Source organism: Amblyomma maculatum, chromosome 2 (assembly GCF_055883805.1).
Source record: "Amblyomma maculatum isolate TAMU_Amacu chromosome 2, ASM5588380v1, whole genome shotgun sequence".
NCBI lineage: Eukaryota > Metazoa > Arthropoda > Arachnida > Ixodida > Ixodidae > Amblyomma > Amblyomma maculatum.
In genome coordinates this window covers 29,262,706-29,289,579 of record NC_139345.1, presented here as the reverse complement: position 1 = coordinate 29,289,579, position 26,874 = coordinate 29,262,706, and the positions used below count along the sequence as shown (strand labels likewise).

General features: G+C 42.7%; 1 protein-coding gene across 3 annotated transcripts in view; it reads left to right on the top strand.

Annotated features, from left to right (window-relative positions):
* mmd (disintegrin and metalloproteinase domain-containing protein mind-meld) overlaps positions 1-25,261 on the top strand; it is a 61,760-nt gene extending 36,499 nt beyond the window's left edge. For 2 of the 3 annotated variants that reach the window (XM_084593639.1, XM_084593638.1), the window contains 8 exons: positions 483-561; positions 1,465-1,560; positions 2,627-2,825; positions 7,223-7,325; positions 8,094-8,270; positions 9,814-10,166; positions 18,238-18,629; positions 25,013-25,261. In XM_084593639.1, the coding sequence (XP_084449765.1) occupies positions 483-561; positions 1,465-1,560; positions 2,627-2,825; positions 7,223-7,325; positions 8,094-8,270; positions 9,814-10,166; positions 18,238-18,629; positions 25,013-25,048 (1,435 nt within the window). In that variant the 3' untranslated portion in view covers positions 25,049-25,261. Of the gene's footprint in view, positions 1-482; positions 562-1,464; positions 1,561-2,626; positions 2,826-7,222; positions 7,326-8,093; positions 8,271-9,813; positions 10,167-18,234; positions 18,630-25,012 lie in introns of all 3 variants that reach the window. The other variant, XM_084593637.1, reaches the window with a different exon arrangement.
* Positions 25,262-26,874: the final 1,613 nt, after the last annotated feature.

Below are 26,874 nucleotides of genomic sequence, written 5' to 3'. Positions count from 1 at the left end.
GGCTATTCAGGTTGTCACAAGAGACCTTGGAGGAACTCGCTATTTCACAGAGAATGATGCCGGATCCATCGACGACAGGAAAAAATGTCCCTAAGTCGATAATCGATGTTTATAAGCATCTCATTGGCAGTGCGCGTCGTCTGCTAGCGCCGTCAACATGTGCATCACGTTTCTGCACCTCCTCCTCGGAGGGTGCCACGGTTCTTTGCACCACAGCGGCACCACGACTGCACCAAAAATCAATTGCGGACAATGGTGCAGGGAACGCTGTGAATCGAGTGCTTTGGTGCAGCGCACCGTGTACCGGTTCCGGCGGTGCAGAAAACCATGGCTGAATCGAATGCAGCTAACATTTCAGAATGGAAAACGTTATGCATGCATGCAGGACTTGCAGTGCTTATTGGGTCAAGTATCAACTGTATTATTATTTTGCAAGAGTGATTTTGCTTAAACTGTTATGTAAATTATCTTAACATTTGCAGGGTATCCACAGGGTCCATCTCTGGAGACATCCCAGACATTGGTATCGTTTGGGATGGGACCAAATGTGGTGCTTCCAAGGTATGTGCTCGATGGGTTACGCACTGAGGAAAAAAATCATGGAAATGTAATAATTACTGAAGTTTTCAATAAATATTACATTTCCATTTCAATGTTTTCAAAAACATGGTGCAAAATAAAGCTGTGAAGGTCGTGATGCAACATTGTACATTCACGGCTGGAAAGCAGACCGCTTGCTATAAAAATGAGGTCCGGCCTAAGGCTTGCCTGCAGCGGTTGTCAAATATGGTTGTCAAATCACCACAGGGAAAAATAATAAGGAAATGTAAGTTGTTTCAAATGCAACTTAGCAAGAGACTTCTTCACTTCTAATCCTTTGCTTGATGAAGCATAGTAAGTGAAAATAGAATCCTTGCCGAAAGTTAAGAACAATGATATCAGTAGTGGTTAGAAAATTTTCAAAAGGTTAGCCAGCCTTTTTTTATTAAGCACGTAAATTTTGTCTGTAGAACATGGGTTAGGAAGTGCCTTGTACCATACCTTTTTGTCCTGGTCTTGAACACCTCGCAAGTGGTACAAATCCGTTCACACTGTGTCTTTACAGAGTCTGCTGTAGATTTATGGAATCCACTTTCTACGTATCCATGGTGCAAAAATGAGTATGACTGGCTTTGTGTCTGATGGCCACAGCAAAATGAAACACTTTCTTTGCAAATAACAATGTCATAAACTGCAATTAAGGTTGGTGGAATAATATTTAAAGACTGTGTGCTTTTCAAACTTGATTATCAATTTCAATATGTGCGCCATATTTTCTGCCTTCGTTGTGACCAAATCTTCAGTGCTTGAGCCATATAGGAGCAATGCCACATTCTCAATTGTATGGTAACCAAAAATACATTGCATCTTGCTGTTTATCATGAACACTGTCTTGTTTACTACCTATCGCTTTTGTATGTGCAGATCTGTGTGAACAAGTCGTGCCTTCCAGTGGAGCACTTCCGGGAGCTGGGGGTCTGCCCGAGCAACAACCTGGCACTCGCCTGTTCAGGCCATGGCGTGAGTTCATTGCTACTGAACAAGCATTTTGGGTAAAATGTTAGGAGAGAGCTGTAAGATTAGCTCTTAAAATGAAGTGCCCTACTGTAGAATGCAGCTTTCCAGCACATTTTATATAAGGCTGCACGGACTGCTAGGTCTCCCACTCTACGGACTGTGAAAGCACTTTTGCGCTGCTACTCTTCCATTACTGAAAAACGACCTTGTTGCTGTTTTCTTTTATCGCGTCGTGTCAACAAGCATGCACACTTCTGCCAATTATGCTCACAGATGTCAAATTGCAGCCCTCTACCATTTGTTTCTTTGAAGAACCCTGGTAACTACAGTTCATGAAACTGGTGTATTATATGTGCTTGTTTCTCTTGTTATGCTGATACAAGATAACACCAAAACTAAAAGAACTTATAAAGATGGCTTCTTTATTTATTGTTTGCCTAGATAAATGGCCTTCTTGCATCTCTGCTGTTGGATTCGGCATGCTTCATGTGATTCGTTCGCCATTGTGCTTCTGCGGATATTTCCCCTTGTCTTTCGGTGCAAGCTTTTTTCAAGCTCAGCTTGTTAGGCCTACAATGCTATAGTACGAAGCACTTCAGACCTATGAGAAATCGGTGCGGTCATTGTTCACAAAGCTCGCACAGGCAAAGATCACCGACTTGATTGCTGGAAAATAAATTTGTAATCCTCTCGGGCTCTTAACAATATTTGTTTCTTGTGCGCTAGCAGCGCTGGTCATTTTTGCTGGCCGCATTTCATTTTGGGAGCATTAAGGCTTCGCAAGTATCATGTTGCGGTAGCTTTTTGGGTGCCGCCACACATGTACCAAATTATAGGACTGAGAAATGCCTCACTCAATTTACCCCATTCACGGCTCCCCTCAACTTCGTTAAACCGAGTTTCAACTGTATAGTGCCGAATCCAATAGAATGTCCAGAGTGTACTTTACATGACCAGAGTGTCAGGGTCATTGAGATCAGCCTTAGCCCTTGCTTGTCAACAGCCTGTGTAACTCTGTAGCTGATTTTTCTCTGGACAGCCAGCATGTGTCAAGTGCATGTGTACGCAGGTGTGCTCCAACGTGAACACATGCTACTGTGATGAGGGCTACCTGGGGCCCGACTGCAGCCAGCGGGCCAACGCCACCGAGGCCCCGCCACCACTGCTGCCCCCAGGTGGTGCCGCCACACCGGCCGCACCGATGCCACCACCTGCCACCACAGACGCATCGAGCCGCTCCAACAAGAGCTCCAGGACAACTTCCTATGGTATGCGTTGTGTGTGCTGTCACTCATTCTCATTGCTTGAGCAAACCTTTTTTCACTGCTTTATCTTTCTTGACTGGGTTATGGCTATGAGCTGTGTACTTTCTGGTGTTAGTTTCTCAGGAAAACTGCTGATGTTTTCTGGTGGTTAGTATTTGTTTCTGTGACATTCCCGGTTTTCAGCTACATAGTTGCATGGTGCTATTAGAGTTTTCTTATAGCAGCAATTATCGGTGAAAAATAAAAAAAACTTTATTTGAAGTATCCTTTTTCCACCTCATCCATGCAACGCTGTGCATATTTGGTTTCAGTAATAAATTTTATTACCTTGTCGGCTTCATCATGTTAACATGCTTGTGTTAACAGCACCCAGCTTCGAAAATGCTCATTCAATATTAGTCGGGAGACATTAAAAGTTGATCGGGACAAACTGGGGTAGTCGCACGCAAGTGTAGTTTATAAAAATTTCTGTGAGAACTGTGAAATCTACACTGCAGAAATTCAAAAGCCGGAGCGTTGCTGCTGCACATGGTGCATCACATTTTCTCTCATTATCATTACCAACTAAATGCACCGTCATTATCATTGCTACTGTCATCATTCTCATTATCACTAATTGCACCGTCATTGTCATCGTTACAATCATCCTCAGGGTAGACAAGGAGAATTATGATATGCATTTCATGATCCGGGCATAGCGCAATTGATTAAAGCGTTCTGCTGGGGATCCTAGGGATGGAGGTTCGGTTCCCAGTGGAGACAGGATTTTTCTGATGACGTCGTCAGGGTGATTGACAAGTGACACATCAGCGCACAGGTTCTGCGCACATCCCGCGCACGGATTCCATTCCATGAGCCTAGAAAGGCTTTCGTCTTAAAAAATTATAAGCAATAGAATGATGATGACAACTGTTGCCCTATGTGGTGGTAAGTTTCGACCTTTAGCTGGAGCTTCTCCTGGCTGCTTTCATTCTGCGTTATGTATCTGTGTAGTGGTCATCTTGACTTGTGAACAGCAAGATATAGTAGTTCCTCTGGTTGTTATTAAGCGACATTTTTCAAGCTCCTAGTAGAGTGATGTACAAAAGCTGCAAAGTGCAATCCTAGATCCTCATCTACTGATTTCATTTGGATCTCTACCATTCAGCAACATTGTGCAGGCACACAATTTCACTTATTTAGCAGAGTGAGAAGTTGCACCCGAATGAGAGAACACATCTCATAAAGAAAGGTTTTCTCTAACTGAAGAACCTTAAGCAACGAGGCTGGTTTCTCGTATGAAAGACCATTCCGAGAAGTTTTTAATACTCTAGTTTAGAGAGACACTTTGAGCATTTGGCTGCTCTCTATCTTGGCGTTAGTGCTTTTGAGAAAGATGAAATCTGGTGCGAATGCTTCACAGTATGTGTAACAGGCTGATGGAAAACAATCACTGGGAGAGGGGGGGATGCAGAGAGGTTCTTTCTTGCAGGACCAAACAAAATGACAGACAGCGCTAAATATATAGGGCCACAGTTTCTGACAGCTTTTTTTGAGAGCCATGATCGAGTACTTCGTGCCATGGCGGCTGATTCTTTTGCACATGAGTGCGACCATATTTGAGGATTTCTTTCTATAGACTTAAAAAAGATTCCAGTCAATAACCACTAAAATTGGCACTATAATGACAAAAAATTTTCTTGAAATTGAGTCAGCTACCTGCGGTGAGGTACTTGGCTGCTCTGCTCTTTGAAAGAGAAAATGGTGGCAATATTCTCATCAATAAGGGTTTCAAATATTGGCAATATTTTTGGGTGCCTTCTGATGTTTTTGTTTTTTGAAAGGGAGAGAAAAAGGAATTTTTACCATCGAAAGTGACCATTGGCTAGCCTAACATGGCCAGAAACCGTTTCCTTTTAACCGATTCCATAGTTTTTTACTGGCAGATGCTTATCACTGTTTTTTTGCTTAAAACAGGAAAGTACTCAGTCTATTTATCATATCAGCAGATAGAGAGAAAGAGTCTGTTTTTGCCAACCACCAATATACGTCCCATGGGTACTTGACATGGGACATTTTATGTACCTGAACGATTGCTACCTCTGAATGTTTATAGTGTTCTGGCAGTAACCATGGTCTTAAACTACTGAACACCGTATGTAAACCTGCCCACCTGCATCTTGCTCAAAACACGCATGCATGCACGCACGCACACACATGCACACGCACACACGCATGCACTGCAGCAAACATTACCTTCCTCTTGCTGGTATGTATCAGGGCACTGCACATATGCAATAAAGAGGGGACAGATCATGCCCTATTATATCTATATATGGATATAGATATGTATATATAAGTATATGGATATATATGGATCTTGGGCAGTAATGCTTGCACTGTAACCTCACAGAATGTCATCAGAACCACCCGTTACGCTGTGGCTGCTTTGTAATTTTTTTAACAAAGAGTGAAGCAGTCCCTGAATCAAGTTCCAAACTGTCACATTATTTACATTTACGTAATTTACATTACGTAAATGTACCATATCAGCGTGGCGTGATATGGTCATAGGTTCATGAAGAGTCGGACACGACTGAACTGAACTGAACTGCATTTACATTGCCCATTTGAAAAATAAATGTTTTGTCACGGGGGCCTTTAAGCAAAATATGAACTCGCCACAACCTCTGTGCTTCACTCATGAAATTTTTATCACATTGTATGTGAAAGCACTTCTTGTGATTCTAATTTGTAATGATACTAGTGATGAAGTCAAAGCAAACTCTGCATTTTGACAGTGTGAATTAAAGTACTATCTGTATGGCATCTCAGCTAAAGTGGACTAATAAGATTTAAAAAAAAAAAAAAAAGAAAAGAAAAAGCTGAGTCACTCTTTCAAATTGCAATCAATTGAATATTGTTAGGATTTATCTAAAGTACCAGTTAGTATTTGCTTCTGCCTGATAAGTAATTAGTTGACATTAAATTAGCTTAACTATGGTTTTAACACTCAAATGAGAATAGGAAAGTTGTTGAGTGCCACAAAAATGGCTGACCATAGTACTTCCAACGAAGTAGTCTTAGCGTACCCTTTTCAAGGACTTTTATATAAATTATGGAGATAAAGCTTTTCTCTCTCTCTCTGTAAAAACATCTGCAACTGCAAACGAGGTGTGATCAAACCAGAGATTCCTGACACTTAATCGCAACATACCATCAATGTCAGACGAAATGTAAGTGAGATAACTGAAATGCAATTGTGTTAAAATGTAGAGCTATAAGCTCCCTAATAGAAAAATTCAAATGGGGTTCATTACTTCCAGTAAAAAAAAAGTATTGGAACCAGTAGGAAATTTTCAACTCGAGCCATTTGCATTTTCTAATAGTGTTTCACTTAACCCATTGCAGTCAATGGGTGAGACCCATTGTGCACAATGGGCCGAGAGGGAGACCCACTGCATATGGTGGGTCCAGTGGGACGTACCACTGCATACAGTGGGTCTGTGTGAGAGACACCAAATGGGGCAAAAGGAAAGCTGCAAATCTACATTTTTACTAGGCATGTAGAAACTATGAGAATTATGTGCTGGGATAGAAATCAAGGCCGACAGGTAAACATACATTACACACAATAAGCACCATATAGAGTTAGACACTTATGTACACCCAGTGGACACATTTCTGGTCTCGCTTATACCGGGTGTTTTTTGAACTATTTACAGATTGTTATTTTAAGCTCTGCGAGAGATATGCCGGTGCGGTTTGTGCAAGTGGATTGTACAGAGTCGATCACACTTTTCTAGAGCACTCATGCAGTCTTATGTGGTAGAAATAAAGTGAAATTCTCAAGCAGCTACTGGTTTTCACTGATGATTTCTCGCGGGAAGTTGGTCCGACCTGAGAACAGCACAGGATCAAGTTCTTCGCCAAGTGCAAAGAATCTTAGAAAATAATCATTTGCTCCGATGCAGAGTGCTCGAACGCTCTGGACAAGTGTGATCGACTTAGTACAGCAAGGCAGACATTATGTATTTGATATACGTCAATGAAGAAAAATTAACTAACAGTAAATAATGAACTTTCTTACTTTTTATTTCAAGGGCCAACGTTATACTAAGAACTTGAACATAGGAATTGAGTCTAGTCTTTAAATTTCCTTTATTGGCAATGATTTTAGAAATGTTTAATGTCAAAAATATGCAGTTTTTTTAACTCTTGGCTTTTCACAATGCATATCATATTGACTGATCTTACAGCATAATGATGTGAGAGTTCACTCTTGGTAATCCCTCCCTTGTCTAAGCAAGGAACTGTTACTTTTTCTGGTGGACTAGAATTTGAATGTATCATAGCTAAAACAGCAAGTTGTATTGTGTGTGCTACACATCCCTTTGCTCTGGTTTGTTCTCTTAATACAGTGGGCAGGAAGGATGCACTCAGCACTCCCTCACTGGTGATTGTCCTTGTGTCGGTGGTTGGTGGTGTCTTCATCTTCTTTGCCCTCCTGGCCACCTGCTACAGGCAAGTGCAGTCCTCTCCATGAGGCTTTTCCTTGCGAACTACTTCTACAAATGACTGTCATCACTGGCATCTTAAATTTCTGCACTTCAGCTGTCGCTCAACAATTTGTGAATTCAGATAACTGTGTGCCCAACAAACTGCTGATTAAGCAGGTGCTTGTGTCTTCTCTTTCAAGTGAACAATAACTTTCCTTGCTGGATTAAGTTCTTAAATGATAAGCACTCATCATTAGGGTAGACTTCTGTACTACAGCGGACTCGCAGAGTACGCCTTTTAAGGAAAGCTCCAGAAAGTGCCAGTTTAGTGCAGACAGAGAGGTATATTTGACCTCTGTCTGTGTGTTGAATAAAAACAACTGCACGCACAGAAAGTGGTGTTGATGGTAGGAAGAACTTGAGAAGACACAGCCTGATTATACTGCCAGTTGTTCTGCTGTAAATTCTGCAGTGTAGTGTTATATGTTGTCTTCAAAGCACTGATACAAATTCTAAATGCTTGCACTTGCATGGACTCACTTCAGTTGATTGCCTGCGATAAGCTGAAAGCAGTGTACTTCTACCCTGAACTTTTGTCTTGTATGTGTCACTGCACGGCTCTCTAAGATAAAAATGGTAACAAAAAGACAGCGCGATACCAGTGGGCCAGAACCCAACTGCTCACACCATTTGTTCCACTGGCACAGCATAGCTGGGCTTTAGTATAAACACTAAAGGAAGTAGCACATGAATGTTGGCAGAGTGGTACTATATACATGCTTGCCCTCTGCAGGCGCAGTACCATGCCCAAGCTGGAGCAAGCCCCAGGGCCGAAGAAAGGCTCAGCCCGGCATAAGGCACCGGTGGCAGCACCAGGTGCCAAAAAGGAACATGAGGATGCACTCCCCCACCATGCCTCGACCACTCTCGATAGCCGCATCATCACCTTTGGGAGCATGCCTTCCTACAGGTAGTGGCAGCATAGTGTGACGTATGCTGGCATGCATATTTTTTTTGTTTTTGTGGAAAAGACAGATATTGCGAGCAAATTTTCTTTCCTTCCATCAGCATGATTTGCTGTATTTGTAAGGGCTGCCGGGCATTAAATAATGGAGGGGCAGTCAGCGTGTAGCAATTTTTATTTGCTGACTAATACTCTGTTTTCAATTTGGATAACAATTGCAGTCAGTGAAGAAGCTTAATAAATGCTATCACAGAGCAGTGTAAGATGGCCAAATACCTCCTAACTAGAGGAGCTACCTCTTAACTGGCAGTCGATGTCACTGAGCTGCAACACTGCGACTTTAGCGGAGTCACTGTGACTTTAGCTGGGCCATCCCCTTCACACTCCCTTGTCACATCTGAAGATGCAGCATCAGTTGTGGAATGCTGGCTGAACCGCAGCACTCATGACCCACATAGTCCTCGTATATGGTTTTGCCGGACTGCAAGTCTCATAATGGGCTCAAATAGTGTCACAAATCAAAAGCACAAAAACAAACACCACCGCATGTATGGTTCATACCTCTGTGCATGGACCATGTGTGCAGTCCAGTTGCATGGGTTCTCTCTAAGCCTGGTGTTTTTGTTGCATGCTGCTTATCTGTCGTCGGTGACTTACGATACACATATTTTATATTTGAACTGACAGAAATGGACAACGAGCAAAGTGGTTGCTGCAAAACCACAACAGTACATATGAGCTGCGAGATTTCCCCCTTACTTTCATTATCATCCACATACCAGGTTTGCATCGGTGCAACTGCATCTCTAACCCTCGCAATCTAAACTCAGATGTTGACTGTATCATGGCACATTGCAATGCACCGTCTTTTCCAAAGTAGCATCAGCAGTCCCTTGAGGGTAAATAACTAAAGAAACCAGACTGCATGGTTTGCTTCTCTGTCATAATTATGTAATGGAGCACTTCTGACATCCTCCCAGCTCTTAATCTCTGTAAGAGAAGGGAAATTTATGCTCACTTTTCAAGGCTTATTGATCATCGGGGAAGGTATAACAGCTCCAATAAATGAGGAAGAAGCAAACAATGCAGCTTGGTTACTTTGGCAGATATGGTACGTGCCTGCCGTATGGTGTCCACTGGGTTCACTGACCAGTGAGCCATATTCTATGTGTGCGCAGCAGCCGTGCTGTGACAACTTTCAGTGCCCGTCAGCACACTGACTGCACTGATTTTCTGTAAGGCCTAAAACACATAGATTTTGTCATATGCTTACATTAGATTTTGTGCAAGACATAAGAGGTTAGCTTTTCCATACATCTCAGACACTTAAATGTTGAGCATGCCACAATTTGTAACATGAGTTCGAAAAAAGAAAAAAATAGAAGTATATCCCACAATACACAGAAAGAGCAGAGTTCAAAATAGATGTGAGGTGTTTTTAATGGCTGAATTCATGCAACTGCAGTAGGGCATTCAGCTGATTTTTGTAGTACACTTCTTAGTGTATAATGATGTACACCTTCACTGAGGAAGCGTAACTGCCATCTAGGGAGGACAAGCTGCAGGAGCTGAAGCGGAAGGAGCCGGACGAGGTGGACGAAACTTTTATGGAGCTCTCGCCCAAGGACCTGGCCAAGGACGGTGGCTGGCCTCCACTGGCTGCTGCCGCGGCCGGGGGCGGTGGAGGGGACACGCTGAGTGAGGTCGAGCGCACGCTCAAGAGCCTCAATGGATATCATGAGGAAATCCTGGAGGCACTGCACTCGGCCTCGTCCCATGCCAGCCCTGGCCAAGACTCGCGCCGCGACCTGCCACGCCCTGAGCCCTGCATAGCTGACCCCACTGCCGCTGAGCCCATCCGCATTCGCAATCTGGAGGATCTACTGCGGCAGCTTGAGCCCGGTATGCATCTGCACTCTAACAGAGCAGAAAAAAAAATAATTTTATTCAGCAGGGCACGCTTCTTGCTCTTGATCATTTGGTCAGGGCCTTTGTATAGGATGAAATGCTACCAGTCCATGGATTGGGGATCACACTTATCACTCCGCATTTATTTGTTTGTTTATTCGCTTCCTGAATCATGAGGATAGCACTCGAAATACAGTGATTATGCAGGGTAGCTATGCACTCGTGGCATGGTAAAAGGCATCAATGGGTGCAATTTGTGATATATCATTTGGAAGAAATTTGAGGCACATGCTGTCTAGATAAAAATAAAAAAGTACCAGAAAACATCGCTTTTAAGAGCAAGTTCTTTGACCTTCAAAGTGCGCACATTTCTTTACAATATAAGTGGAATCTCGTTGATAAGTTTTGATTCAACGATTTCGTGGTTCATACATTCAAAATTGTGGGCTGTAAAAATCTCCCAAAGAGTTACGCAGTTTTTCTTCTGGTTAATACATTCCTGGATAACTTGAAATTTTTCACAAATTGTGGTCGTATAATATGTTTAGCATTAAAATGCGCATGCTCCGACATACGAGCGGGCCAAGCCTGGGAGCGTGAAGCATAAAGAGGTCGAAAGCAGTGGCACCCACCCACTGTGATGCCTTCTCTACAGTGTCTTGGTGCAAAGGGATGAAGCTAACATGAGAGGGTCATCCCTGCGAAGACATTACGTGAAGAGAAGTTGTGATTCCTTTGCAATTCCTTATAGACAAGGGGCAAAGCATTTGCGAACAACAGTGCACTTATATACGAGCGGGCCAGATCTGATGAATTCAGTGTGAAGAACAAAAATGCGGCAAAAGTCAGTCACTGCAATGGCTCCTCCACTGTGCATGATGTAAAAGGGCGAAGCATCCAGAAACAACGTGGAAGAGATTCCAACTCGCCATTGCTGTTAGTGTGCTGGATTTGTTGCTTAATTTCATCCGCACTAAGGACAACATAAATGCTAAATGAATTTTGCGAAAAATAAAACAAGGATCTTTATATATTGTGTCATGATATACTGATCTGCATTTTTTGCAAAGTGAAAGTGTCAGTAAATGCCTTTGCACCCAATTCAACAGTTCCATTTTTCAAAATCATGCAGTTCGGATCTTATGCTTTCTCTCATAGGATCACAGACTGCTGCCGATAAGATAGATATTTAATTATCCATTTGACAACATTTTCATCCAGATCATAGATTATAGGTCCTAAGTTTCGATATAAGTAAACCATACATAGCATCGAACATCTTGCGAAAATCCAAGAAAAAACAGTCAACATCTAGCTGCTTCTCAGTAACCAGAGCCAAGTTATGCATAAACTCTGCTGGCTATGCAGTGCGAGGAAATTCGCGGTGAAATCCGGGCCATTTATTGCTTAAGCAGATTGTTTTTTAAGATGTGACATTACAAAACTATAAATTATGCTTCATTACTTTACATAGAATATTTGTTAACGACACTGGTCTACATTTCTGAACATTTTTGCATGGCCCCCTCTTATGCATAGGAACGATACTTTCAGCTTCTAATCTCTGATGAAGCAGCATGGTTTAGAGACTGCTGAAATAACTAAGAAAATGAAAACACAAAGGTCCTGAACAGTTATTGAGGATTGCAGCCAGTATGTCACTAGGGTTGCAAGCTTTGCTCCGGTTCTTAATATGATTGAATAATCGTATAACAAAGATATCGAAAAAGACATTACGGACATGCAATCTACTACAGTCAATTTTGCCAGTAGCTGACAAAATACTCTGCTTTGGACTCAGCATCGTGAATGCTGATTCCATGGTTAAGGTAGAGATAGAGCTGTCATCTCTTCTATTTATTTGCAAACGTTCTTTTGGTCTGATGCTGATTTTTACCCAAAGTTTGAAAAGTAATCCTTCTTTGCTACTGCTAAGTTCTCCGAGGTAAATTGCTTTTTATTTCATTGAGCAGAGCAGGATGATCGGACAAGTTATTTGTACTATTCATCCGAACCCACTGCAACAAATGCCTCTACAACAAAATTTTGAAATTTCTGCCACATTCAGTTTTCAATCCACCATCAGCAAACTGCATAGAGCAATGAAATTATTTCCCTTCACGACTATCAATTTTCTACACACTATCCCACTTCAACATATTGCTTGTGAGTAAGCAGCTGTTTTTAGTGTGAAAGAGAGTAGATCGTAAAACAGGAGGTATCTGTGATGGGACCTTTGACCTTCAAACGGCCGATTTGGCTGGCACTGCCAACTCAGGCTTCACCATTGAGATGGTAGGATAACATCAGAATGCAGCCATCCAGGATCATTGGATCTCGAGTTAGACATGCTGCCCGTCAACCACACAAGCACATTCCTATGATTTGGTTAAAGTGGGGCTTTATACCATACATCAGATAGTCTTTCATTAATCTGGTAGCTTTCTACTATGTTAATTAGTATGCAAAAGATTATAGAGGCATAAATTAAAAGATTAGTTGCAAAGTGCACATATGTGAATGAGGATCTGCAAGGGGAAGCGGCAAATTGCAGCCGCTAATGCCGTTTTCTCATACTCTTAAAGGCAGAACTTAAGTATCCCCAATTCGAGCAGCATGAACAATAGTAGCCAGTGCTAGGCAATGCCAAACGAGCGCTTTTGCAACTTATACTAGGTTTAGCTGCGTTAAACTTCTGCAAACTTTTTTTTGTGTGTGTGTGCGTCTAAATACATCACATAGTTAAAATTGCGGAAGACACTTTGTCAAGACTAAATTGTGAAACGGCGGAAGTCTGACGCCATTGCCAATGGCGATTTGTTGCATTAGAAATGCCACGGAAACACACAACGGCCCGTCGCGTCCCGGAACTCAGTGGTGTCGGACGCGCCTCACTGCCCTGATGTATGCGACGTATACGCTCAGCCTCTCTTGAGCCTCTTGAGCTCCGCTTGCACTCGGTGGCTGCCGCACATCGCTTGTTGTTTGACGAGACGAGGCATCCTTCCCACACAATACCACAAAGCAAACTGCCGCCACCGCCACCGCTGCCGCTGCCACACCGCACCCAAGCAGACGGCCTCCATCATGTGCGCGCACCAACCAGGAGGCGCACATCTGCGCCTAGTGACAGTGACGTCACAACACGGAAGAGACCATTCAGGAGGCCAGAAAGCTGTGACAGTTTCTACTAATGACAGATAACCTTGACAACGAGCCATTAAAGGCTTCCGCCTTATGATATCATGTGTGGTTTACAAAACACAGCCATAAAAGTCATTCTGTATGTTCAGTGGCACTACTGACATTCCCCAGCAAAACCAGAATGAATAGGCATACAATACGTGTGAAGCAAGGATTCTGTCTACAGCAAACTCTGCATGCACAGAGCTTTTACTTTCGCGACCCATGGCTACATTGATGTGAGCTGGTTTTTGGTTAGCCCAAATTTTCACTCCCTTAACTGACGAAGGCGTGATGCAAATCAGCTGTATTTTGGTTTCATTGTGACGTTACAACAAGTTGTAACATTAGACCTTTCATAATTGTTGGCTGATTCCTAAGCACTTCTGCTGCAGCTTTAATGCAGATATGTGTGTGTGTGTGTGTGTGTGTGTGTGTGTGTGTGTGTGTGTGTGTGTGTGTGTGTGTGTGTGTGTGTGTGTGTGTGTGTGTGTGTGTGTGTGTGTGTGTGTGTGTGTGTGTGTGTGTGTGTGTGTGTGTGTGTGTGTGTGTGTGTGTGTGTGTGTGTGTGTGTGTGTGCGCGTGTGTGTGTGCGCGCACGCTAGCATAGGGGTAGTGGGCTCAGATGCTGGCTCCTTCTGAGGCACTTCATGTCATCGAGGGATGGCACTACGAACATTTTCACCTGAAAGGTTCTGCTGTCTTGGACCTATGCTATGCTGATTCTAAAAGTTATTTTGACAAACCGCAGAAATCTAAATAAGTTGTTGCTATATGTATTGTGAGAAAGATGTGCTACGAATGTGTGCCGTTTCTGTTGATGTGTTTGCTTTTAATGGAGGTTTACATGATTTTTGTGTAGTTTAGCTTTGATTTTGGATTCTACTTGCCCAGGCCTTTTCAGTGACATTTGAGTTGGTGTTGCAGTTGCAAGCTCAGTTGTTAAAAAATTCAGGAGGCACACTGACAATCTGAAGTGCGCAGAGGAGAAAGCCTTTAACCACCACTGTCGATGCCTTCTGTTTGGCCACTGTTTGGTTTCATTTGGCGACTCTTGCTGCTGACTGTCAATTGTGATGTCATTGTGCGTGTGCAGTTGTGGTGGCTACTAAGTGTCTGTTGAGGTTTGCGCACGAGGACACTGCGCATGTGCAGTGCTCGCATTTAATGTCTCAAAGCTTACTAATTGACTGGCTATTATTGACTATTTAATGAATAATTAACTAGTTAACTTTGACTGATCAGCTAATTATCATGAACTAATTATGGTTGGCTTATTAACAAATTGGTACTGATTAATTATTTATTAACTAATGTTCATACACCTACAACAACATCATTGATTAACTATCAGTACTGAAACCATCCTAATCCTTCTTAAGATTCTTGACAGCTGCCGCAAATGCATGCATGGACACACTGGCGAGTCATGAGTCATAAAATGCTTTCACCTTAATAACAGCTAACTAATTAATGCATATTGCCCAAGTTCAACAATTAGTGTAGTGAAATCCTGTGATATAAACTATCCTAGAATATATGAGTTGATGCTTTAGGTTAATGTTCAATTTTTAATCACATATATTTAAATAATGGTAAATAATTAATGCATGCAATTAGTTCAATGCAATTATGTTGCACATAGCCTATTCAATTATATATATGGCCACGCTGCAGTGTAAAAGTAGTTTTTGATCACAAATAGCTAATTATTGGTAATTAATATCTGCAAATAGTCAGTACAATTTTACTTGGCATAAGCTATCCAACCTGACCTGATGAAGTATGGTAGAATTATATTAACCACTATTATATAATTAACTGTAATTAATTAAGGCCTACAATTTATCTAGTGCCATTATATTATTATACTCATAATAAGCTATCCAATGATATATGGCAATTGACAATAATCGAATGTATAAGTTCAATTTAATTGCAATAAACTAATTACAAGTGATTAGTTAACACTCTCAATTAGTCCCGCACAATTTTACTTGATGTAACCTGCCCAGTGAACCGACACCTGTGGCTGGTGTACTCGACATAAGCTATACAGCCACTATGGACACATTCTATTCACAGCACACAGGAGGCAAGTAATGCTTTGCATTAACAGAAATCGCACTAGCGACTACCTTTGCAACTGCTCTTCGAACCATAGCATGAGCACAAATAATGTGCAATGACATTATGGAGGCAAGTCGACAGTATTGCAAAAAATCGCAAAATCTAGTCGATTCACTTACGTCAAACTTACGATTCACTTACGTGCACACGCTGCTGCGGGCGAGTGACAGTGGTGGGAGCATGCAGATCTTTAGGAGAAACCAGCACTAGCGCCTCTAGTGGCCTCGATGTCCGGCGACATGAACGGCTTCAATTCGAAGCGTGCGCTGCTTAGGGTGAAAAGCGCACTACGCAGTATTCTGGTACACTATAATATATACTATCCCAGTCAAAAGAATATCAATGGGTCTAATTGGGGCAACCAGTCAGATTGAATTGGTTCTGCCAATTCCAAATGGTTTGTCCAATGGGTCCTGTTCAACCCGATTGGGATGCCCTGTTGGTTTCTTCACTCCCAATTGGGCTTCCAACTGGGCTTCACATTGGTTCTAATTGGTCCAAAGGGAATATTCCCAATTGGGAAAATCATTAGAGATATCCTTGATTGAGATATGCACATATATGCATACCTCTATAAAGAGAGAACAGTGAAAAATGTAAGTTCTTGTAAAAGGTATATGCTGCTTAACCTTATTAAATGATTTTATCGTGCCCACTAAGTGCAGGCATAATTAAATAATTTAACTCTGAATAACAGAAATGTGTCACTGGTCCCCGCAGCAGTGTTCAACAAATGGAGTATATAAGTCTGCAAAGTATCCTGTGGATATATACACTGAATCTGTGTTAGTTCCATGTGTGTGATGCATACTTGTCTCATGATTTCTGTAAAACCTAGTAATTTCAGTCCACTTGTATGAAAGGCGGCTCCCCTGTAACTCTTCGACATAAAACATTGAAATTGCATCTCCATTCATTTTTTCAGCTATGTGAGTTCAAACCATTTGAGCTCAATGGGGATATGCCATTTGAGTTCAATGGGTGAACCATTTGGTTTTCATGTGTGACCAATTATTTTTAATTGAAAGCACCAATTCATATCAAATGGCCCGGCCCAATGGGTGGCAAAAACACAATCGGTTTTTGACCAATTCATTTCAGTTGGAAAATTCCCAATTGAACCCACTGACTTTTTTTTACTGGTTTATCATTGTACTTTGGCATTCCAGTTGGAATCAAATGGACTTGTAGGTCAGGCAATCAGATTCATGAATTCAGTTGAATCTGATTGGGTAGCCCAAATGGTTTCCTTGTTTCCACTTGGCAGTCCATTGGTTTAAAGCTCCTATTGGACATAACACCCCATTAGGAGGTCCAGTTGGAGACATCACTTGGAGCTTCAGGTCAGAAAGTCTGATAGGAAACCTGTGATTCCCTTGAGTGGGGTTTTCTTATTGTTCTCGCCAAATGCACAACAGAAAACTAACAAGATTTCTGTAAGAAATATAGCAAAATATATAACATTATTTCCACAATGACCATAATTACTTGTAAAAACAAGACTACTTAACTGACAAGTGCCACTTGCTCCTGCAGGAAAGTCACACGAATAGAGAATACAAATGTGCAGAAAAGAGCCATTTAAGTGCACAACACTTTGGTGCTGTACCACCTCTATTGGCTTATATAGTGTCCCTATGGTTTGTGTGTCACACATGCTTGCCTGTTATTCACTCTCGAGTCAAGTCAATAGTTAATCTTACAGGCTCCCATTGGGGCATTTGTTCCAAATATACAAGTGGAACCGAGTGGAATGTCCTGTTGGTCCCAGTTACATATCTGGAACCAGTTAGAAAGTTGCAATTGACTGTCAGTCCAATTACAATATTTGATTGCGATGTCCATGGTATTTAAATTGGAACTTTTAATTGGTTCAAAAACATAGCTGTGAAGTCCCCAGTCATAAAACCCAATTGGACCTATTTGATTTTTTCACCTTGTCATTGGTTTCAAATACACAATTGTAATTTCAATAATTGGCTTCAGTCATCTACAACTGAAATCAATTGGAATGTAAAATTTGCTTCCATTATTTATATGGAACTAATTGGGACATTCCAGTTGATGGTCTCCATTAGAACATTCAATTTCAGTGTTCCTGGCATTCCAATCGGAGCTTCCGTTTGGTTCCAAAGTTGGAAATTTTTCAATTGGAAAACTCAATTGGGCTCATTTGCCTAGAGGTGTCTTCCATTATGAAGTTTGGCTTTATAAACTTCAGTTTGGTTATTTCATTGTCCAAGTTGCCTGTCTTTCACTTTGCTGGTATCAGTATGGGGCCAAATTCACATTCTTTATTTCACCACTGTGAGCTTGTGCATTACATGTATCAGTACTCTGGTTATCATTTACTTTGGTTTAGCATGGGACACAGCAGAATGTAGAATGTCCTTGTGCTTTTGTTTGCCTTATAACATTAAAAACTGTAACATTAGGAGAAGATAAGTCTACTTTTACTTGCTTTGTCTGTCTTGCTGATTTGAAAAACAGCTTTTATAGCAGGCAAGAGCAGGAACTTATTTCAAATAAGTACTAAAATGCAAGCATAGGAATGGAACAGTGACCCCACTCTTCAATTTGCCTCATCCACTGTTAACCTGAAAGCAAATGCTACACTACTGCATAACACAGGTGACTTCTCTCTTTCACATGAAAGTGCAAACATGCATTCCCACCTGCCCATCCTTCCACTTGTTACTCTACTGTTACTAGCATGTTGTGGCTGAGCGTGCGTGTCTGGTTGGTGCAGCAGGCCCCTTGGAACCGAGCGGGTCGGAGCGACTGAGCGAGCCGGAGGCTGACCGGCACTACCTGGATGGGGGCTCGCCGTACGGCCTGCGCTATCTCCTCGAGGATGCGTATGCGCAGCCGGACGACGATGACGATGATGAGGAGAGCGAGGAAGCCGGCGGCGGGGGCCCATACGGTGGCGGTGCGTCGCAGCCACCCATGGCTGGGCGGCAGCGGTCGGCGAGCGAGGAGGCACTGCCACTGGCCTTCCCTGCCGGTGGTGCCCTGCCCAGCCCACCGTCGGAGGAGTCGGGCTCCCTCGAGGAGACGGCCGCCTTCCGGCCGCCACCGATGCTGCTGCCCGGCCCGCCGCCACGTCGCACCCGGCCCAAGAAAAAGTTCCCCGAGTACAAGGTGTAGCACCTCCTTCTGTTGCCACAAGCGACTGTAGTGAAACGAGCTACACCTGACAACTATGGCACCAGTACAACACAGTGCATGTGCTCAGCCTACGGGGCATTTTGCGTATCATGTTACGCAAATGGTAATGTTCAAAACGCACATCAATGTGCTGTGGCACATTTATGTTGGAGCTAGGTTGCTTATCCCTGACCACCGATGGTAGCATTTCAGGCAGTATGCAAGATAAGATGTTGCGAACTCTAAAAAAGAAATTTTATCACCTCTTTCATGGCAGTCCTCTATGCCCTTTTTTTTCTTCATTCTCTGTTTGTGGCAGAATTTCTTTCTATCTTTAGGATTCCAGTTTGCTTCTGTTGAAGAGGGCTAGAACCTTCTCGCAAGCCATTTTTCAATAAGAGATAAAAAGAAGCTGCATGTTTCTACGAGAAGCAGAAAGCAAAGGCATGGAACTATCCAGTTGTGCAAAGGCACAGGGCAACGCTTGCCTGCCAGAGAAGTGCTGTCATGATCTCAGGTGAAGCCCATCACTATATTTCTGCATTTTGCTTGTGGAGGCATGAATGCTAAAAAAAGTATGTGGGGTCTTTGACTTATGACTGCAAGATGTGCAAAAGTAAATTTCAGAATTTTATACCTTTGTTGTCACGGCTGATGCCTGCATACATATACTATGAACTGAATAATAGCAGTATTAGAAGTTGCTTCCATGACCAGGAGCATCAAACAGGTGTTTATTGAAGGTTTACTGGCCCAGAAAGCTCATACCAAATGACTGCAGTTACCTTGAAGAAGTATTTCAAGATCCTACATACGTCAGTGTTATTACGCATCAAAATGCAATGGAAACGTCTCATGTCTGACCCTAGGGGCAGCTCATCTTTGCAGGCATAGAAAGTGTAGGCTTCAGCTGTAGCTTTTTTTTAAATTATTCTCTTTACGAAGCAGCGTCAGACCTCCTTTTAGAGCATGCCGAGAGGAAAAGGGCCAGTGCATGAGGATGGCGCCTGATGATGTGTGAACACCAATGACTCCCGTCCATGCAACCATTAGTTGCTCTTTCTCTCCAACTGGTAACTTATTTACACAAGAAGTGCTTTTACATGCCCAGCTGTGAATTTAACTGACAGTGCAGATCTCTCTGCAACATGTGCTCAGTATTGCTCACAGCTGCCAACGCATGTATTTCCCTTGAGTCACTTCCAGTGCGCTTAACTCTGGTGCAACCTCGGAACTTAGCATTCAACTGTCTCGCAAATGCTCTCCAAGCACCTGAAGCGCACACGGAATCTGCTTCTGGTGGCACACGAGCATTTAGCCTTGTGGCAGTGTAGAAATAAGTGTTCATAATGTGGCCATATTTTATGTTGCTGCATGACGATCACTTGTGAAGCTGTCATAAGGCGCAGCAAATGAAGTTCGTTGCATCCCGACAATGGTAGCAACTCATTCTGACCGGTGCAATGAAAGTGTGAAAGGCAAGATGGTGAACACATCCTTGCGCATGGACAGTGGTGCTCTGCGAGGACACACCGGGCCATGCGCAGCCAACAGATGAAGCCAATTGCATCTGCAGCTGCAGGGATTTACTGCACCTCCTTGCAGTGTCATGATGAAGCCCAAGAAGCCTAGTGCCAGAGGTAGCAATAAGTGACCCTGACGCCATCGGTGCCCTGAACACAAGCTGCACAACTGCCTTCTTGTTGAGAGCCTGCCCGTGTGAGCCATCTCCAGGTGTGCAAAAACCTGGTCGCTGCCTTCCATGAACCAGCTGGCGGACTGGTCTGCTTGGTGCATGCAGGCAAAAGCCCATAGCAAGGACGTCTCCATTTGTCAACTGCATGTGCTTAGGGGTGACCCGTGTTGAACTCTTGCACATGCTGATGCCGCCCTGCGGAGTGCTTGAATTTGCTTAAGCAGTTTTGAATGGAGAACCACCCATAATAGCCCATGTCTTGCTGGCTGTCTTTCAGCAGCCATAGGTTGTTGCAAGAAAACGAGTTAACTCTAAGGGGGTGCCAGTGTGGTTGTCTTTTATCATTTATGGTTGCTCATTTGTTAAATAGGCTAGGCCATCTAACTTGGGATGAGTTCACAGGGAAGGTGACAAGTGTGCATTTCTGGTGTGGGTCTGTTTTGTTAGATTTATCTAGATATACGTGACATTTTTTCAAAAGTAACCGAGCAGCTGCGTCAGCTGCTGGAGCAAGCTCGAGGCTGAGCAGTGGCGCTGCGCTCTCCAGCTGTGGTCCTTGCTTCATGGTTATGATTGTAAGCTGGCTGATGTAAGCATGCAGCACCCTTGCTCAGCTTTGAAGATGCGAAATCACACACTGCACTTGCTACCCACTTATCAACCAAGGGTGGAGAGTAAGTGAGTAGGTAAGTATAGTGTGAAATTTGAAAGAACAAAAGAAAGAAAGCCTCTCTCTGCCCATGCCACTTTTGCATAGAGTGAAAACAGAGGTTTACGCTGCCAAGTTTACTCTTGTAGCCAGGGAGCAAGGGCTGTCTCTTGGCTTCAAGCTTGCTTCAACAGCTGACTGGGCTGCTTGGTTACTTTTTGTATAAACTGTAATGCATATTGCCATTAGCCTAAAAACTTTATGTTGTGAGAGGCTATGTCAGAGCATGCTATCAGTCAAACATGAATGATTTTTTATCCTTAGCCATCATCCCAAGTTGCATCCTTAATGACACGAAATGGACTTTTAAATTTATTTGTTGCACACACCAGTGAATGGTATATACACATATTTTTTGTTAATTTGTTTGAGTGTGTACTGTTATATTACTGATGTTATATCTAGTCACCACTGTACTGTTGCCCCATCTTATCTTTGCTATTTACCGCCTTGTTGACGATATGTCATATCTGCCACTACACGCCAGAGGTATGAAGCCACTTTTAAATGAATTTATAAAGCAACATTACTTATTAAATATGCAGATGTGTTTCAAAGTAGTGTCATTAAAACAAACTTGTTTCTATTTGGGATGTGCAAATATTGAAAATTTCACATAGGAATTGAATACAAATATAATAAAAAAAATGCCTTTGAATATAGAAAAAATGTAGAAAAATATAAAAATCTTTTAGAATTCCAAATATATGCAAACAAATGTTGTCATGTTTTTTTTTTTTTTTTTGTTTTCTAGTATACTGTAGGTTTCTTTGGAACTGAAATAGACAACTGTTGGCTGACTCACTCTTCACCATGCCAAAAAGACATGAACGCATAAAGAAATGCTTACCACTCGATTATAAAGCATGACAGTGTGCAGCCTGCAATGTGGTCACTCAACATGAATAGCAAATTGAAATCGAATTTTCACGTGACTGGGAACTAAAATAACTTTCTTACTAGTAAAACTTATATTAATAATTTATTTAATAATATTAGTAATGTATTTAATGATATTAATTATTAGAAATAATTTATATTCATGCTTCAAAGGATTGGAAGAAATGCTCAGACTATCCGAAGGTTGATCGAGCTATGTTGTTCAGCATCCCTCCTAAAAATAAAAAACACTGCTGAATAACCAAAAATGTGCCGAAGCCTTGTGAGGAGGCTCCATCTCACTAACAGCAAAATGTTGGCACTAGTGCGCAAGTTTGTCATGCTAAAAGAATAATGCAGATTTCAGAGAAGGCAGGCGCTGGTGAGGCAGTATGCACTGGCATTGGAATAATAGTACTGCTTCCAAAAACAAAAGCCCCCAGCGACATGCTAGTAAGCATGCAAATGCAGCACACAGCTGGATTTGGACGGCTAATGCACTATCTTCCTAAGCTTTGCTGCCGTGGGCTGGCAACAAAGATCAGAGAGCGAAACTATGCTTCGCTTCACAAGCTGTTTGCAGCACTACTAAATAAAGGAGACCTGGAACATCCATTACGATGCACTCAGTCCATAGGCACTAAATCATACACTAGTGCGTGCCATCTAGATTGGCTGATGTTGCCCATACCTTTTGTAGTACTGCAGGCAGCTTTTGAAATGGAGCATAGGAGCCCAAGCTACTTTCAGTCAGTCACTCAGACTCCATCAGACACCTTGTCAGACACCTCCGACTCCACTTTGGGAATCTCAGGTGCACTTTCCCCACTTACCACAGATGATCAAAAAGAAATTGCAGAGCTCATGCTGAAAAAAAAATTGCAAAGGTGACTGGGCAAATGTTGAGTGTGTAGGTGTTAAGCATGCAACACATTAAAAAACAAGAAGAAATGCATCCTTTCAGTATGTTTTTACTGTTAAAGTTTGAAACAGGTCATTTCATTCTCATGTGTGATACGTGGCAAAGCCAACATACGGTACTTTACATAACGGCCAGGCTAGCAATGCCCAATTATGACTGATCTATGCGATAAATAATGGAGAAGAAAGCAAACAAGATACCCTTTACTGTTATTAAATTCTATGTATAATATGCCCAGATATTGTGGCTTTGCACCATTGGATTTATGAAAGCCGACATACTGTCAAGGAAACTTTTGAATATCAATTTCTGTAATCACAAAGATATTTGATTCGTGCTCAAAATTTCTAATATTTGCACACCTTTAATTTCAGTGCATGTTAAAGAACCCCAAGCGTTCGAAATACTCCGAGCCTTCCACTACGACATCCCTCTCGCTTTGGGACTTTAAATCCTATACACCAAACCAAACCTAATGTTTCATTGTGAATTCTGTTGCAAGGTTCACTGACCAGACTACATACGCGGAAACCTCGGCTTGTTCTCAAGCCACACAACCTGCATTGTGTGGCCTAGTTAGCACGTTTGTCTCGAAACCTAAGGGTCATGAGTTTGAATACCTCTTGGTCAAATACCCAGGGTTCGAATAACCCTCCTCCAAATAATGCCTCCAGTAACCAAAACCTTTAAGTAAACTTACCTTATAGTTATATCACTTGAGATATGCAGCCACCTTTAATTCACCGCTTTCATTCCATGCATTTTGAGACATATAAAGTGAGCATTGTAGGATGTTTAAGTTTCTGTGCGAGGTCATGCGGATGCACCTTGAGGTATTCAGTGCTGCTTTTTCCTAAATTCCGCCAACCTTTATGGCCGATGGCACACTTGATGCTTTCGCATTAATAATGTGGACTATCACACTCCTTGTCAATGCAATCGAGTTTTAAATGTCCCAGTTTGCAATTATACACGACTCACGCAGCACATCTGTGCACTTCCCAGTGTGTGAGACTATTTTCATTCGTGATCCTGCAATCTTCTGGTGTCATTTGTAATAGAAAAAATTGGCAGACTTTTTTGAAACATTCCATTGCTTCAATTCTTGCTGCTGATGCAAAACTAGTGCTTAGTCAATGACACAAAAAATTTTCATCCTCCGCTTAAGGAATTTCCTTAAAAAGTGGCCTCATACCTTCGATGATGACAGGGAAAAAAAGTTGCAACCTAAGTAACCCCAAAGTATAGTGAACTGATTTCATTGTTCCAGCTCTTACTCATCACAATGATAGGTTGCCTCTTGCTCGATTAGACTTTTCGAAAACTAAGTGCTTGAGCACATCTTTAAAAGTGAGTCTGGCCTGGTATGCCCGTGGGTGAGTGTATGGACCATACTGTGACAAATGGCTAAACTTTGCATTCAGGCGTGTTTCTGCAAATGTATTGATGGTATGCAAGCCAACAAAATCCATGTTTACGAAACTGCACGGTACTTGAGATTGCTTGTATGTGTGCTGAGGGCAACAATGTTCAAGAATGAGTGCAAGTTGTGACATTAAGCTGTTTGGCTTTCTTGTGCACACTGCCATTGTTTGTGACTGCTAGCTGGGTCATGGGCTCTTCTACTTTCTCTGTAACAGTACAAATAGTGGCCCATTTGCCGCACTGGTATTTCTTTGTGGAGTAACTTTTGTGGCCTAAGAAATCATGCTGTTTGGTGGTTCAGTCGGGTTATCTTTGTGCCAAACTGCCAGAACATGGAGGCACAGCACCTCGCTTGAAACAGCAGAAAAATGCTTGCGCTTAGCAGTGTAATGCTATCAGTTGAGGACTATCCCTTTGCGGGCAACAAAGTAGATGTTTCTGTAGGTAGCCGCAATGAAAGAACATCAAAGAATGAGTACGCCTGGATCCCCACTCCAGTGTGGTGAACTACCAGCTACACTGAGGCACCTCAGTGTGGGTTAACTTGAGAGAAAACCAGAGCAGACGGTCTGCTGAGCCGGCCCATTTTTTTTTAGTGGATGCCCAGTGCACTGGAATGGGATTCCAAGGCTGTGTGCAAGGAGTGCGCCCTCCTCCGTAGCCTGAAAACATGGCAGTGGTGGGGGCAGGGTGCACTATGGGGAGAGGCGGCGTCCACGTGACCCGGTGCGTGTGTCCACTTGCAGATGCCTCCCGGGGACCGGAGGAACTACTACAAGTGAGGCCGCGGCCGGGACCGTGGGGCGCCGCCGCCGACCCTGACTGCACTGCCGCCCCAGTCCTAGTCTTCTACTGCACTAGTCGTCGTCGTCATAGCGCGCCGCTAGTCTCACCGCGCTCATTGTAATCACTCGGCAGCAGGCATTTTCTGTGTTCGGTCTCGCGCTCTCCTTTGTATACTCATGGACGCATTAAAACGACGGCCCTTTCACATTGGTGGCTCCGACTTTGTATTGCATTATGTCTGCACTTGCACTGGAATCATAGATATTCTGGAAACTCCATATGGATGCACTCGAGTATTTTGAATACTGTATGCCCGAGACCCCCCTGGAAAGGATATTTTTACTTTTAAGAACCAGAGAGCTTTTGCTGAAAGCATTAAGTGCTAATGGCAAAGCTATGAATGAGGCACAGTGTACAACACGAGATGGCCATAGTAGTCTGAAGCACAGAGCAAAATCTTTTGAGTAATGGGTGAGGAACATTGACAAAAATCAATAGGCAGCTCGGAGAACTTGGTACCAAGAGTCGACTAACAGTGGAAGAAAAGCACTGGAAAATTAACCACTGTGTAGAAAACTTAATGGGCCAATAAGATGCGCAGCTACGGCTAGCTCAGCTGTGTTTGCTCTTTATTACTAATAACCTGGTTATTGGAAAAACAAAGCATGCATCTCTCCCACTCTCGACGGACTCCTGAGCCGCACTGTGGTGGAACGGACAAATGAAGAGGGGAAAGTCACAGTAACGTTGTGCTTTGCAGCTCTCTTTTCTCTCCTCCATGGCACAGGGCTAGAGAGTGACAAATTCTCCTTTTTATACCCTATACCCAGATATGGTCATGGGCTCTGTAAGAGATATGAATTTGCAATTGAGCTACAGTTTCATGTGTAAAAATTACAAAACCTCCATCTGTATTGCTGCAGAGCAGCTGCCAGAAATAAGCAAACCTGGTGTGCAATTTGCATGCTTCAAACACAAGTGCCTTCTGTTTCTTACATGAATAAGACCCATATTCTAACTAGCACACATCCTTCTCCTATTCCTTTACATAAAACTCTGCCCAGGCAGCTGCAAAAGACAACCATTTCCACTTTTTGTACACAAGCCAAGCAGTGTGAGCAGAAGGTCACTGCAAGCTGTTGACATATCCTTTCCTCTGCTCCTGGGAGAGAGAGTCCTCCCCTCCTTGTGCATAACTCCCAATACTGCGACTTCTCCTGGGGGCCAAAATTACCCACATGCCGAGTACAATTACACTACACCTAACTCCATCCTTAACCTATCAACCTTCTTGAGCCAGCCAATGGCAGGTGATATGGAAACAAATGCTTCTCCTCTTTGTATTCGACTGAAATTGTACCAACTAAAGTGGTTCATGCAGAACAGATCCAGTGACAATAACAAAATTAGGGGGACACTTAAGCTCCACCTTAAGGGTATGATGCGATATTGGCCTTTGAGAAATTGACGTAGACATGCAAGTTACTTTCTAACTTAGAATGTGAAGGTGTCATCTGCCGGCAACAACGTATTAGGTCTGGATGGAGTCCGGATGACCGCTGCATGCTGGCGCCACACGATTTTTTACACCATTTTTTAATTTCAGGGGTGTGGCGATGGCTTTTCACTCTAACTATTCCTCTAGGCTATTGCGTAAAAACAACCATGCTGTGAGTGCACTGCTCTTAAAAGGACAGAACACTGCACTCCAAGCGTCCAATTTTGTTTTTGCGCAACGTAAAGCTTCTCGTCTCGAGCGGCCGATTCCGAAAGGATTTTGCCAGAAAAGCAATTTAAAAATTTTACCGAGAATTTTTAGATC